The sequence below is a fragment of the Pelophylax lessonae genome, assembly GCF_965119305.1.
Source record: "Pelophylax lessonae genome assembly, chromosome: 5".
NCBI classification, from domain to species: domain Eukaryota; kingdom Metazoa; phylum Chordata; class Amphibia; order Anura; family Ranidae; genus Pelophylax; species Pelophylax lessonae.
Window position 1 is genome coordinate 826,025 of NC_138772.1, and position 12,821 is coordinate 838,845.

General features: G+C 48.1%; 1 protein-coding gene across 1 annotated transcript in view; it reads right to left on the reverse strand.

The window, feature by feature from the left end:
• SLC39A4 (solute carrier family 39 member 4) overlaps positions 1-12,821 on the reverse strand; it is a gene marked incomplete at its 3' end in the record, with an annotated part of 80,202 nt that overhangs the window by 29,931 nt on the left and 37,450 nt on the right. Inside the window, exons 5-6 of the mRNA XM_082258626.1 lie at positions 1,389-1,563; positions 492-664 (exon numbers count right to left, since the gene is read on the reverse strand). Coding sequence (XP_082114752.1) covers positions 492-664; positions 1,389-1,563 — 348 coding nt within the window. The remainder of the gene's footprint in view (positions 1-491; positions 665-1,388; positions 1,564-12,821) is intronic.

The window sequence follows — 12,821 nt, forward strand, 5'->3', positions numbered from 1 at the left end:
AAGAAGACCTGACTCACAGCCCAAGTCACCTCACCTGAAAAGTGTTCAGTAGGGTTGAGGTCAGGGCTCTGTGCAGGACACTCGAGCTCCTCCACCCCAAACTGGTCACACCATGTCTTTATGGAGCTGGCTTTGTACACAGGGGGGAGGGGGCACAGTCATGGTGGAACAGAAACCAAACTGTTACCACAAGGGTGGAAGAGCACACAATTGTCTACACTGTCTTTGTATGATGGAGAATTACCAGGACCCTTCACTGGAGACACCTGAACTCCATCATTGGAAGAGGTCACATCCATTTGGCCAAATATTGTAAACTTGGCCTCCAATACATACATTGATGCAGTGAAGCCGATGGGGGCTGCAATCTTTGTAGCGCATAGATATGAATGGCTGGGATTACTTTGTAGAATGGTGGTGGTATGACAGCCCAGACTCCAGCCCCCTGCCCATTACCCCCCAACCTCCAGCCTGAGGCCTCTGACCATTACCTGCGGGATGAGGTGCAGAATGGCGTCTCCAGTCAGAGATCCGACTGCCAGGCTGACGAAGAACTGGATGACATACTGGTAGACGCTGCTGCAGGTGGTGCAGATAAGGATGGTGATGCCGAAGAGGGAGCACAGGCACACCACCAGCGTGGCAATACTGGCGTAAATATACTCTGTGTGACGGGGAGGAAGAGAAGAGAATCACAGCAAATAAAACATTATAAGAAGGATTGTCCTCAGAGAGGAGAAAACAAATATATCCATATAGTCCTCCAATAGCATAGACACTAGAGTGATGATGTAATGATGATGTAATGGAACAACTTACCAACAACAGGACCACAAACAGACCAATGTCCTATGTTTATACTTAGAGTGTAAGCTCCTTTGGTACAGAGACTGATATGACTGGCTCAGTGTTCTCTTTACAGCTCTGAGGTATATGTCAGAGCTATATAAATGTATAATCATAATAGTGTGTCACTGTGGGGGAGGGGACATTAGAGTGTAAGCTCCTCTGGTACAGAGACTGATGTGACTGGGGGGAGGGGACATTAGAGTGTAAGCTCCTCTGGTACATAGACTGATGTGACTCTCTCAGTGATCTCTGTACAGCACTGAGGTATATGTCAGAGCTATATAAATGTATAATAATAATAATAATAGTGTGTGACTGTGTGGGAGGGGACATTAGAGTGTAAGCTCCTCTGGTACAGAGACTGATGTGACTGGCTCAGTGATCCCTGTACAGCACTGCGGTATATGTCAGAACTATATAAATGTATAATAATAATAGTGTGTGACTGTGGGGGGACATTAGATTGTAAGCTCTGGTGGTGCAGAGACGGGTGTGGCTGTCCCTCTTTAGCATCCCTCAGTATTGATGCGGTCACTCACTTTCAGCAATGCTCAGTTGCTCGTCAGTGGCATTGCTTTGCGTGGTCTTTGGGCAGAGGCCGATGAGCTGCTGTTGGATTAGGCTGGTGCTGATGTCTGGAAATTCCTCTGGAGAGATTCCCACCGTCTCATTGACCCCAAAGATAGCGAAGATGTCATGAGGGGAGAAACATGTCTGGGGGGGAGAAAGATTCATAATTATTGTCAGTGCTCCTTGCTGAGTGATACCTGTGAAATGCTCCCCAATCCCTTTTATTGGCAATTATAAAGGCTGCCATAGGCACAGAGAAGCCCCCCATGTGCATTGTCTGTACTGGTATGACCCCATCACACACCAGCTGCCTGAAGTCCATCTCCATCCTCCCTTGGGAAGTGGCAGTCCGGCAGGTACAGAACTATCTATCCCATGGTATAATACAGACACATTAAGGTTGTACACCAGGTCCTAAACGACTTGACCTTCCACCGATAGGGACACCGACATAACATCACCAATTAAACCTTCTGGGACCCCGTGATTGCTCCATGAGGACCCTCTAGGGGACCTGTAATGGACACATCTGACAGCTGATAGATGGTGTGTACATAAGCAGGACACAGTGTAAGCCCTGTATACTGGACCCTCTTCCATCCCAATAGACCAGAAGACCAAATACTTGGTACAGATGGAGGACTCTCTATGGACCAGTATCTTCTACTGCCTATATTATTGGTAGGAGTGTTCTGAGCGGATAATGAAAGGACTTGATACAGGTGGAGGATTGTCTATCGTGGGGGTCTTCAAACTACGGCCCTCCAGTTGTTCAGGAACTACAATTCCCATCATGCCTAGTCATGTCTGTGAATGTCAGAGTTTTCCAATGCCTCATGGGAGGGCCGTAGTTTGAGGATCCCTGGTCTATGGAATGTTATGTACGTCTGATTGTAATATTGGCAGAAGTAAAGTTCTGGGTGGGGTATGAGAGAACGTTGTAGGTCAGAGGACTTTCTATGTACCAGTATGTTCTACGCACCATAATATTGGTGGAAGGAATGCTCTTGATAGGGCATAAGAGGACTTCACAAGACGGAGGTCTCTCTATGGATTGGTATGTTCTACTGCCTATAATATTGGTAGAAGTAATGTTCTGGGCAGGAGATGCGAGGAGTTGGTACTGATGGAGGACTGTGTTCTTTTGGTTGTTGTAATACTGGTAGAATAAATGTTCTTGGTGGAGCATGGGAGGACTTGATGAGGCAATGGTGTCTCTACGGACCAGTGTGTTCTACTGCCTGTAACATTGGTAGAAGGAATGTCCTTGGCAAGAGATGAGAGAACTTGGTACAAATAGAGGACTATGTTCTTTCAGGTGTAATATTGGTAGAATTAATGTTCTTGATGGGGCATGAGAAGAATTGACAAGGCGAATATCTCTTCATGGGCCGGTATGTTTTCCTGGCCCTAATATTGGTAAAAGAATGTTCTAGGCAGGAGATGAGAGGACTTTGTCGCCAATAAACGTTATGTTCTTCTGGCTGTAATATTGGTGTAATGAATGATCTTGGTGGAGCATGAGAAGATTTGACAAGGTGGAGATCTCTCTATGGGCAAGTGTGTTCTACTGTGCAAAAAGGTAAATCAGCGCAATTAAATATAAAGTGGTATAGTGTTAAGACCCAATAATTTGGGACACATAAAGAATATACAGCAGCTATATAGAACCTCCTTCACTAACGAGAGAAATGAACTATAGACAAATATGTATACAGCGCTATATAAAATCAAATAAAGTGACAATGTGCATCATATAAATCAATAAACTCGCTTACAGTGCAATATATATTCCTCTTAGGTGCAATATATAATGTCCATAAAGTGCATTCAAAGTAAAGTGCATAAAAGTCCACTAAAATATAAATATAACCATGGTTTAAAATTCAATAAAGCGCTTGATAGATGTTTCCATATAAAAGTGCAAGTGACACCACCACCATTTAGCCACCAGATGGCCTCTCACCTCACTGAAGCATTAAACCAGCATTGAATCCTCAAAAAATGCCACTTCCTGGATCGATCTCTCACCATCCCATGGACATGATATGTGAATAAAGATAATGAGGCATCTAAGTGTACACTGCTATTATCCTTTAATTGATTCACATTCAAAGTAGAATTGCACTCACATGAATCAGCACAATGGGCTTGTGCGAACCGTACACGCCAAAAACAGTAGCTAACGGGAGCCGTGCTGGTGGGTCGTCCATCCAGGTCTCTGTCCCCTACTTATTTATATGATGCGCAAAGTGTGTTCTACTGCCTGTAACATTGGTAGAAGGAATGTCCTGGGCAGGAGATGAGAGGACTTGGTACAAATAGAGGACTATGTTCTTTCAGGTTTAATACTGGTAGAATTAATGTTCTTGATGGGGCATGAGAAGAATTGATGAGGCGGAGATCTCTCTCTCTCTATGAGCCGGTATGTTTTACTGGCCCTAATATTGGTAAAAGAATGTTCTGGGCAGGAGATGAGAGGACTTTGTCCAGATGGAGGACTCTTTATTGAACGTTATGTTCTTCTGGCTGTAATATTGGTAGAATGAATGCTCTTGGTTGGGCTTGAGAAGATTTGATAAGGTGGAGATCTCTCTATGGGCCAGTATGTTCTACTGCCTGTAACATTGGTAGAAGGAACGCTCTGGGCAAGGGATGAGAGGACTTGGCACATATAGAGGACTCCTTATGATCTGGTATGTTCAACTTGCTTTAATATTGGTAGCAGGAAAGTTCTGCATGGATAATGAGAGGATTGGGTACTGATGGAGGACTCTCTACAGAATTTTATGTTCTCCTGGCTGTAATGTTAGTTAGGTGACTTGGTACAGATAGAGAACTCTCTATGGAATAGATTCCAAATCTCTTAAACCTTCAAAGAAGCCAAAATAAATGCTTTATAAAGTGAGTAATGTTATATGGTGCAACCTGTTCATTATATGTCACCAATAAATCATGTACTCAGAATATACACAGGCTGTCATTACTAAGCTCGACTTTTGTAAATCCTCGTCACTTGGCTGCTATGATGCAAGCCTTCAGCACTTTATGAGTCACTGATAAGTAGGCAAATCAAGAGTTCTGGCTTTCTTCTGATGTGGTGAATCCTTGTTCCAGGTCATTGACTTGGAAAGTATTTAGGTCAGGGATAGCGAGGCAATTAAAATTTTCAGGAAGAGCCCAGCAATGGCAGCCTCCTTATTTCTATCAGTACAGATTTCCTTTAACCCTCTCCAACAGTGTCCTGTCACAGCTGTAATTAAATAACATACCATTCACATATGTGGGACATTTAAAAAATGTCATGGATAAAAATCTACTCCAACAAAACAATAGTGTAGAGCTGTCAGGAAAGGACTCACTAAAGCCCCGTACACACGTACCGATTGTCGGCCGTAAATATTTGGCCACCGACCGATCGGCCGATTGTAAGCTTGTTAGTATGATGCTTCCGACAGCCGACAGCGCATTTTCGGCCGAACAGAATCTGTCATGCAGACTCTAAAATTTTTGTTGGCCGTCACCAGAACGGCCGATTGTTCGCCAGTCAGTACAGAATTCGGCCGACAATCAGCAGATTTGCAAGACTGGGCATGCTCAGAAAAGAAAAAACACACGGAAAGTTAACCAGCACATGACATCACTTCTGCAGTCAGCTGTTGTTGGCCGAAAAAATTTGTGTGCAGTCTTTTGCAGTTTTCAACCGACAGGACAGCCCTGGACAAAAGATGGCCGAACGTTCGGCAGACGATCGCTACGTGTGTACAGGGCTTTACTGGTGGCACTGTAGCTCCCAGATCCAAATGCTGCAGTTCCCGTGTCCACCAATGTGTATCTCTCAGCAGCCAGAAGATCATCCCATGTAATCAGTCATCACCTGATGCTTGTTGCAGGAGGTGTATTTAAGCCTTGCACATGCTCTTCATTCCTGCCTTGGTGTTCTGTCTCCATGTGCCCCTGACCTGTGTTCCTGTGATCCTGTTTCCTGTTCCTGGACCCTGCAGCCTGATTCCTTCCCACCTGCTCTCTCCATCTCCTTTTACCCTCTCCCTGTCCTGTCTTGCTGCCAGCTCTCTCTGCTTGATCTCCCTTGTATGACCCTGGCTCTGTTATGACTACGCTTTACAAGAGAAATGGCCGCACAGGCCGCAATGGCCGCACGTGCAGCCATTTCTCTTGTATCCTGTCTGCGGTGGCGATTCGAGGTCCTGCACCCATAGCTGCCTGTGAAGTTCCAACTGCCTGAGCGGTGTACATCTCTTTCTCTGTGTCATGTCTATGCTCTGCATTCCCTGCTTGCTGTATATACTTGGTTTGGGCAGTTGTTCATCATGTGCCACTATTTGTTTATCTGTTTGTTTTTTTTAGAATTCAATATTTTTATTAATTTTAAAATCCGCAAATAGTCTATGACTATGGAACAGAAGAACAAGATCTTTTCAAAACAATTGACATGGTGCTCAAGTTAACCACTTAAGCCCCGGAAGATTTTACCCCCTTCCTGACCAGGGGGTATTTTGCGATTCGGCACTGCGTGACTTTAACGGACAATTGCGCGGTCGTGCGATGCTGTACCTAAACGAATTTGACATCCTTTTTTTTCCCACAAACAGAGCTTTCTTTTGGTGGTATTTGATCACCTGTGCGATTTTTTGATCATGCGCTATAAACAAAAAAAGAGCGTCAATTTTGCAAAAATAGCAATATTTTTCACATTTTTTTGTATGAAATTTCCCCAAAAAATATGTAAAAATCAAAATTTTTTAACATTTTCGGCCAATTTGTTTTATGCTACATATGTTTGGTAAAAAAAATCCCAAAAGCGTATTTTGATTGGTTTGCGCAAAAGTTATTGCGTCTACTAACAAAGGGAAAGATTTTTGTTGTTTTTTTTAACGCGTAATGGCGGCGATCTGCAATTTTGTTTTGCAGTACTGCGACATTGCGGCGGACAGATCGGACCCTTGACTGACATTTTTGACACTTTTGGGGTTACCAGTGACATTACTACAGTAATCAGTGCTATACACATGCACTGTTACTGTAAAATTACACTGGCAGTGAAGGGGTTAACTTTATTTGAGAGGGAGGGGTGGTGTGTGTCCCTAGGGGCGTGATTCTAACTGTGATTGGCTGTGGCTTGAGCTGTAGGAACAGTGATCAACGGTCCTACATAGTAGAACCGTATGATCACTGTTTCTACACAGGGGAGAATGACAGGCGGCTTGTTTACATCAGCCGCCTGCCTTTCTCCCTCTGCACCGACGATCGCAGAGTGACCGGCGGACATCGGGTCCGCCGGTCACACGCGCAGGGGGGCCCGTGACCGCGCGGGAGCGGGAGCTCGCCTCAGGCGACGCGCACTCGCTCCCCAGACCCTCACAGGCTAGTGACGTATATATACGTCACTTTGCCTGTGAGGGGCTGACCGCCGCAGTATATATACTTGCGGTGGTCGGCAAGTGGTTAATAAAACAGTGACATAAACATCTGCAAATTGTGTAACCCCTCAGTGTAAACTGATTCTGTGCTGGCCGGCCCGGGCCCCGCCACTCCCCCTTCCGATGTTACAATGGGAACTTCTAGATTGTAAGCTCTAACGAGCAGGGCCCTCCCGTTCCTCCTGTATTGAATTGTATTATAACTGTATTGTCTTCCCTCACATTGTAAAGCGCTGCGCAAACTGTTGGCGCTATATAAATCCTGTATAATAATAACATACTGCGTCCCGAGGGAGAGAGCGACCTGCCCGACCCCCAGCCCACCATACCAAGACAAGCCGTGAAGGTGTCCACCATCCGCAGTCTAAGCAGGGGTGCTGCCTGTTTGCCAAGTATAGGCAGTGACTGCGAGATGCAGTAGCCGAGGAACAACATTGGTCTATTAACTTCCATGTCAGTAGTAGAGCATTTGAAAGAGAAGATGAAGAGATAGGAAAAAGATTTGGAGAGGGAAGAAAGGATCGAAGAAGGAGAGAAAGAAAGCGGAGAGTAAAGTGTCGGCGTCTAGATCCAAGAGCGCGGGGGTTGGGAATTGTAAACAAACTATGTGACCCCATTAAGTGGAGGCATCCCCTCCGATCAGGGAGGGCCAGCGAGGTACCTCACCCAGGGGTCCCATGTTTTCCCGAAGAGGTGCATTTTGTCTTGAAGCATGGCCACCATCCTCTCATTTATAATGATCCAGGTCTGCTTAGCCTTTAGCAACTCGATCGGCACCACCAGTGTTCGCCAGGAACGGGCTATCGCTATCACTGTATCTGTTTTTTTCTACACTGTTTGGTTTTTTGGAAGTGCATTTTACATTTATGTTGTTCATCTATTTTCAATCAATTATATTCTTTTACACTATATTTGTGCCTGATATTCTCTGTGGCAGTCCACACATTTCTGGTCACACCGGTTCCTGACATAACACCAAGGCCAGTCCTGACCAGAAGTGGCTCCACAGGGAAGCTATCTTAGCTTTGCTGTTGTTTCTGGCAAGATGCATCCTGAGGAGGTTGTCTACTTTTCTTTGCTAGTGACAAAGGAATAGGAATACTGCTGCCAGATATTGAAGGATCGGGTGAGAGATCAGCTGTTTGAATGCATTTGTCTTGCTCATTCCTGAGTTGATCAGGGCAGAATGTTGTTTTGCGATGTTCAGCCATTGATTCAGGTTTTTGCGTAGTTTGGCTTTGTCCAGTACTCCTAAAGGTAGTGTTTTCTCCCCCCCCCCTTCCGTATGGCCCGGGTAGCAGGGCCGGTGCTTCCACTATGCAAACTAGGCAGCCGCCTAGGGCGCATTGCCACCTATGGGCGCAGCCAGGAGTCGGCACTCTCTCTCCTTTATTAATGATCCTTGTGAGCTGAGGGGAGGGGCGGCAGTGGGGGAGGAAGAAGGGACAGAGGAAGATGCCAGGTGTCTGGGGCAGTGGCGGAACTACCAAGCCTTGGCTTTGGGGGGGCCCCAGAAGGCAGGAAGGGAGCCCAACAGAGTGCTGCCTGCATGATGATCCTCTTCGGCTGGAGCTGAGTGGCCTAAACCCCCGGGCAGGAAGTTATTCTCTGCATTGAGCTGGTGGGCAGCCGTCATTTCCCTGGGTCGGTACTAAGCAGGGGGCGGAGGAGAGCTGAACCTGAGCCGGAGCAAGGCACTGGAGGGCGACACCTTTACTGGAGCAGACGCGACGGCCGACGAGGCACCGGAATGGTCTGAGGAGGTTGGTGATGAAGAATGTGCGGAGCTCTCTGACTGCTGCTTCTTCCTCCACCAGGAGCCGGTTGGAGCTGTGGTGAGCACTGTGGTCCAGAAGAGGAGTGTCCTGGGAAAAGGAATCAGCAGGATCACAGTGAAGAAGGGGAGAGTGCAGGCCGCTCTCTTCATTCTGCCCAGTGAGTGTCCCCAGAACAGGGGATCCGTGTCCCTGGGTGTGACATGGAGGATCCCTGGTGTGAAAGGGAATTGGGGTCACCAGGTGTGCCAGGGGGAATCAGAGTCCCCAGGTGTGACATGGGGTATAGGGGTCACCGGGTGTAACAGGGGTTCGGGGTCACCAGGTGTGCCATGAGGAATTGGGGTCCCTGAGTGTGCCATGGGGGATTGAGGTCCCCAGGTGTGACATGGAGGAACATCAGGGTCCCCAGGCGTGACATGGAAAAACATCAGGGTCTCTCCGGGTATGACATGGAGGAACATCAGGGGCCCCTGGGGTGACATATAGGAACATTGGGGTCACTGGGTATGACAGCATGACATGGAGGAACACGGGGGTCCCTGGGTGCCACATGGAGGAACATCAGGGTCAGTGGGTATGACAACAAGACATGGAGGAATATTGGGGTCCCAGAATGTGACATGGAAAAACATCAGGGTCCCTAGGTGTGACATAGAGGGACATCAGGGTCCCCAGGTGTGACATGGAGGAATATGGGGGTTACTGGGTACAACAGCATAACATGGAGGAACCATCAGATCAGGGTCACTGGGTACGACATAGAGACATTTTTAACCCGTTCCCTTTTTATTTATTTTTTTGGGGGGGAGCGAGTAGTTGGTCTTGCCTAGGGCGTAAAATAGTTTAGCACCGGCCCTGCCGGGTAGAAACACTGGTATGGGTATTGGAGGATGACTTGGCTTATTTTTTTGAGGACTATTTCCAACAGGTCCTGGTGGAGTGTATTAACGTAATGCAGTCTCTTGTCAGACAAACAGAGTGTAAACTGATTTTTGTTCAACCATTACTACAAGCATGGTCAGATCTATTGCACTCAGCCTCAGTCAGCTTTCACCAATTCATTCCTGCTGCTAGACACCTGTCTTCTCAGTTCTCCCTCTCTCCATCATCCACAGAAACCACAGTTGCAGCCCAGTATACCCTGCTACCAGCTATATGTCAATACTCTGTTTCCACTCGCTGCACCTACCCTGCCTGAAGATTACCTCTAACCCATTGAAGACTGCCTCTTCGCCGCTGCCAGCAGCAATCCCACAGAAATCCTCCTTAGCAACTGCTCCCTCTTTTTCACCATCTCTCAGCTCTTTTCTTTCATCAGCTGCTCCCCCTACTAACAGCCCTTCATTCACATGCAGAACCTCAGTGGCTAAACCCAAACAGAAACTGAAGATTTTCCCAACTCGCACAATTCTGCCAATATCCAGTCCTGCTTCCACGCCAGCCGATCTGCTCAATCATGCCTCTATGATTGCCAATGGGGTTAGGCTGGCTTCTGACATTCCCAAATCTGATTATCCTCCTGACCTTGATGGCCCTTTGCCTGCTGCCCAGTCTAATTTGCCTCTGCCTGCCGCTCAGCCTGATGTGCCTCCGCCTGCCACCCATCCTGATGTGCCTCCGCCTGCCGCCCAGGCACAGCAGGAGTGAGGAAGCTAGATCAGGAATAAGCTGGGGTCAAGTCCAGAAGCGGGTAGTCATCCAAGCCCGGGTAGAGTCCAGAAGCGGATAGTCTGCTGATGCGGGGTCGTCTGCCAATGCAGGGTCGAGAGCCAGGAGAGTCGTCAGCCAAGCCAAGTCATACACGGAGGTACATGGAGAACAGAAAACTGCTAGGTGCACAAACGCAAGGGCAAGGACTGCTTCTCATCAGGTGATAGATATAGTCAGGTGTGCAGCATCATCACTGTGCGACACCCAGGCAGCAGGCAAGTGATGATGCAATCAGAGTTTATAAGAGGCAGCAGTCTGCACATGCCCAAGATGGCTGCCAACAGGAGGGCAAGGTAAGACCTTGACAGTGCCTTAGCCTGCCGTCCAGCCTGATGTGCCTCTGCCTGCCGCCCAGCCTGATTGTCCTCTGCCTGCTGCCCAGTCTGATTGTCCTCTGCCTCCTGCCCAGCCTTATTGTCCTCTGCCTGCCACCCAGCCTAATTGTCCTCTGCCTGCTGCCCAGCCTAATTGTCCTCTGCCTGCTGCCCAGCCTGATGGTCTGGTCCCTGCTGCTCAGCCTGATGGTCCGGTCCCTGCTGCCCAGCCTGATGGTCCGGTCCCTGCTGCCCAGCCTGCTGATTCGGTCCCTGCTGCCCAGCCTGCTGATCTGGTTTCTGCTGCCCAGCCTGCTGATCCAGTCCTTGCTGCCCAGCCTGCTGATCTGGTCCCTGCTGCCCAGCCAAAGGGGCTGGTGCCCAATGCCCAGCCTGCCTCTTGATGTCCTGTGCCCAACAACCTGCCTGCCTCTGATGGTCTGCTGCCTGAAAACAGGTCTACCCTTGATGATCCTCTATCTGACGACCCGCCTTCCGCTACCTCTAATGATCTGGTGCCAGATGTCCAGCCTGATGGTCCCATGTTCAATGTCCAGCCCCTCTCTAATGATCCTCTGACCAATGACCAGCCTGATCTTAATTATCCTCTACCTACTACCCAGCTGGGTTCTACTGACTCTATGCCAGATGCTCAGCTGGATTGTCATGCAAAGGCTAAGTGTCCACCTGTGAATGGGTCTGAAAGCTCTGTGTCTTCATGTGCCTTATATGGGTTACCTGCTTGGCCTGAGATTCACTTGACGTTTACCTTGGTGAAGTCCCTCTGGAGGTGTGTTGCTCCTATAGCACCAAAGCCTGGTGGCCTGGATATACCTTTGGTAACTGGTAGCTGCATTTGCCTTCATGAGTCTGGTCACGGTGAGCTCCTGGGGATAGAGTACTCTCTGTGCCTTGCCATGATCCGGATGTGATTGCCAAAGCTTCAGGGCACTAGGGGACCCAGGTCGGGTAACCAGTGCCTCGGAAAGACCTAGGTGGCTTTTTATGTGCAGAGCAAGTGCTGGAAACCAGGCAAGCTACATGGTTATGATGAGACACTTCGGTGTCAGGGTTCCTGTATTGTCACATGACCCCAGGGCTTAAGTTTGCAAATAACCAGTGGGACCCCAGCATTGGGGTACCTGCTGTTTTGAGGTACTTGAAGTATTTAATGCAGTACATCTCAGAGAATCTGGCCAGCAGGACACCCAACCAGTTGCTTGACCCCAGTGGTGGGGTACCCAGTCAGTCACCTGACCCAGGCGGTGGGACACTCTGCCTATTGATGGATCTCGGCAGCAGGGCATCTGGCTTAGAACCTGGCATTTCAGCCTATGAGGAACTTTTGTTTTGGATTTGTTTAACAGATGACTATTTTATATGGACTCTTTCAGCTATGGCTGTTTGGAGCGTCCAGAGGCCACTCCTTTAAGTGGGCTTACTGTCAGGAAAGGGCTCACCTATTGGTGCCACTGTGGCTCCCAGATCCATAGGCTGCAGTTCCAGTGTTCACCAGCGGGTGTCTCTTAGTAGCCAGAAGATGTGTATTTAAGCCCTACATATGCTCTTCATTCCTGCCTTGGTGTTCTGTCTCCATGTGCCCCTGGCATGCGTCCGGTGATCATGTGTCATGTTCCTGTTCCTGGACCCTGACCTTGACCCCGACCCCGACCCAGCAGCCTGATTCCTTCCCACCTGCTCTCTCCGTCTCCTGTTACCCTTTACCCCATCCTGTCTTGCTCCCAGCTCCCTCTGCTTGATCTCCCGTGTATGACCCTGGCCCTGTTCTGACTACGCTTTGCATTCTGTGCTTGCTGTATATAATGGAATTTGGGCAGTTGTTCATCGTGTGTTCCTATTTGTTTGTTTAACACAGACTGGTTTTATTGGAGGTGTGTTTAGAGTTATGATATTCACTTATTTTCAAATTAATTATATTCTTTTACACTATATATGGCTGATATTCACTGTGGCAGTCCACACATTTCTGGTCATTTCTGGTTCGTGACAACAGCTGTGTCTCCATCCCATTCAGTGAGGTCCTATCCCATCCAACGTGGCACCATCCTATCCAATGTGGTCCTATTCCCATCCAATGTAGCCCCATTCCATCCATTGTTGTCCCATCCCATTATATCCAATGTGGTCCTATCCCATCC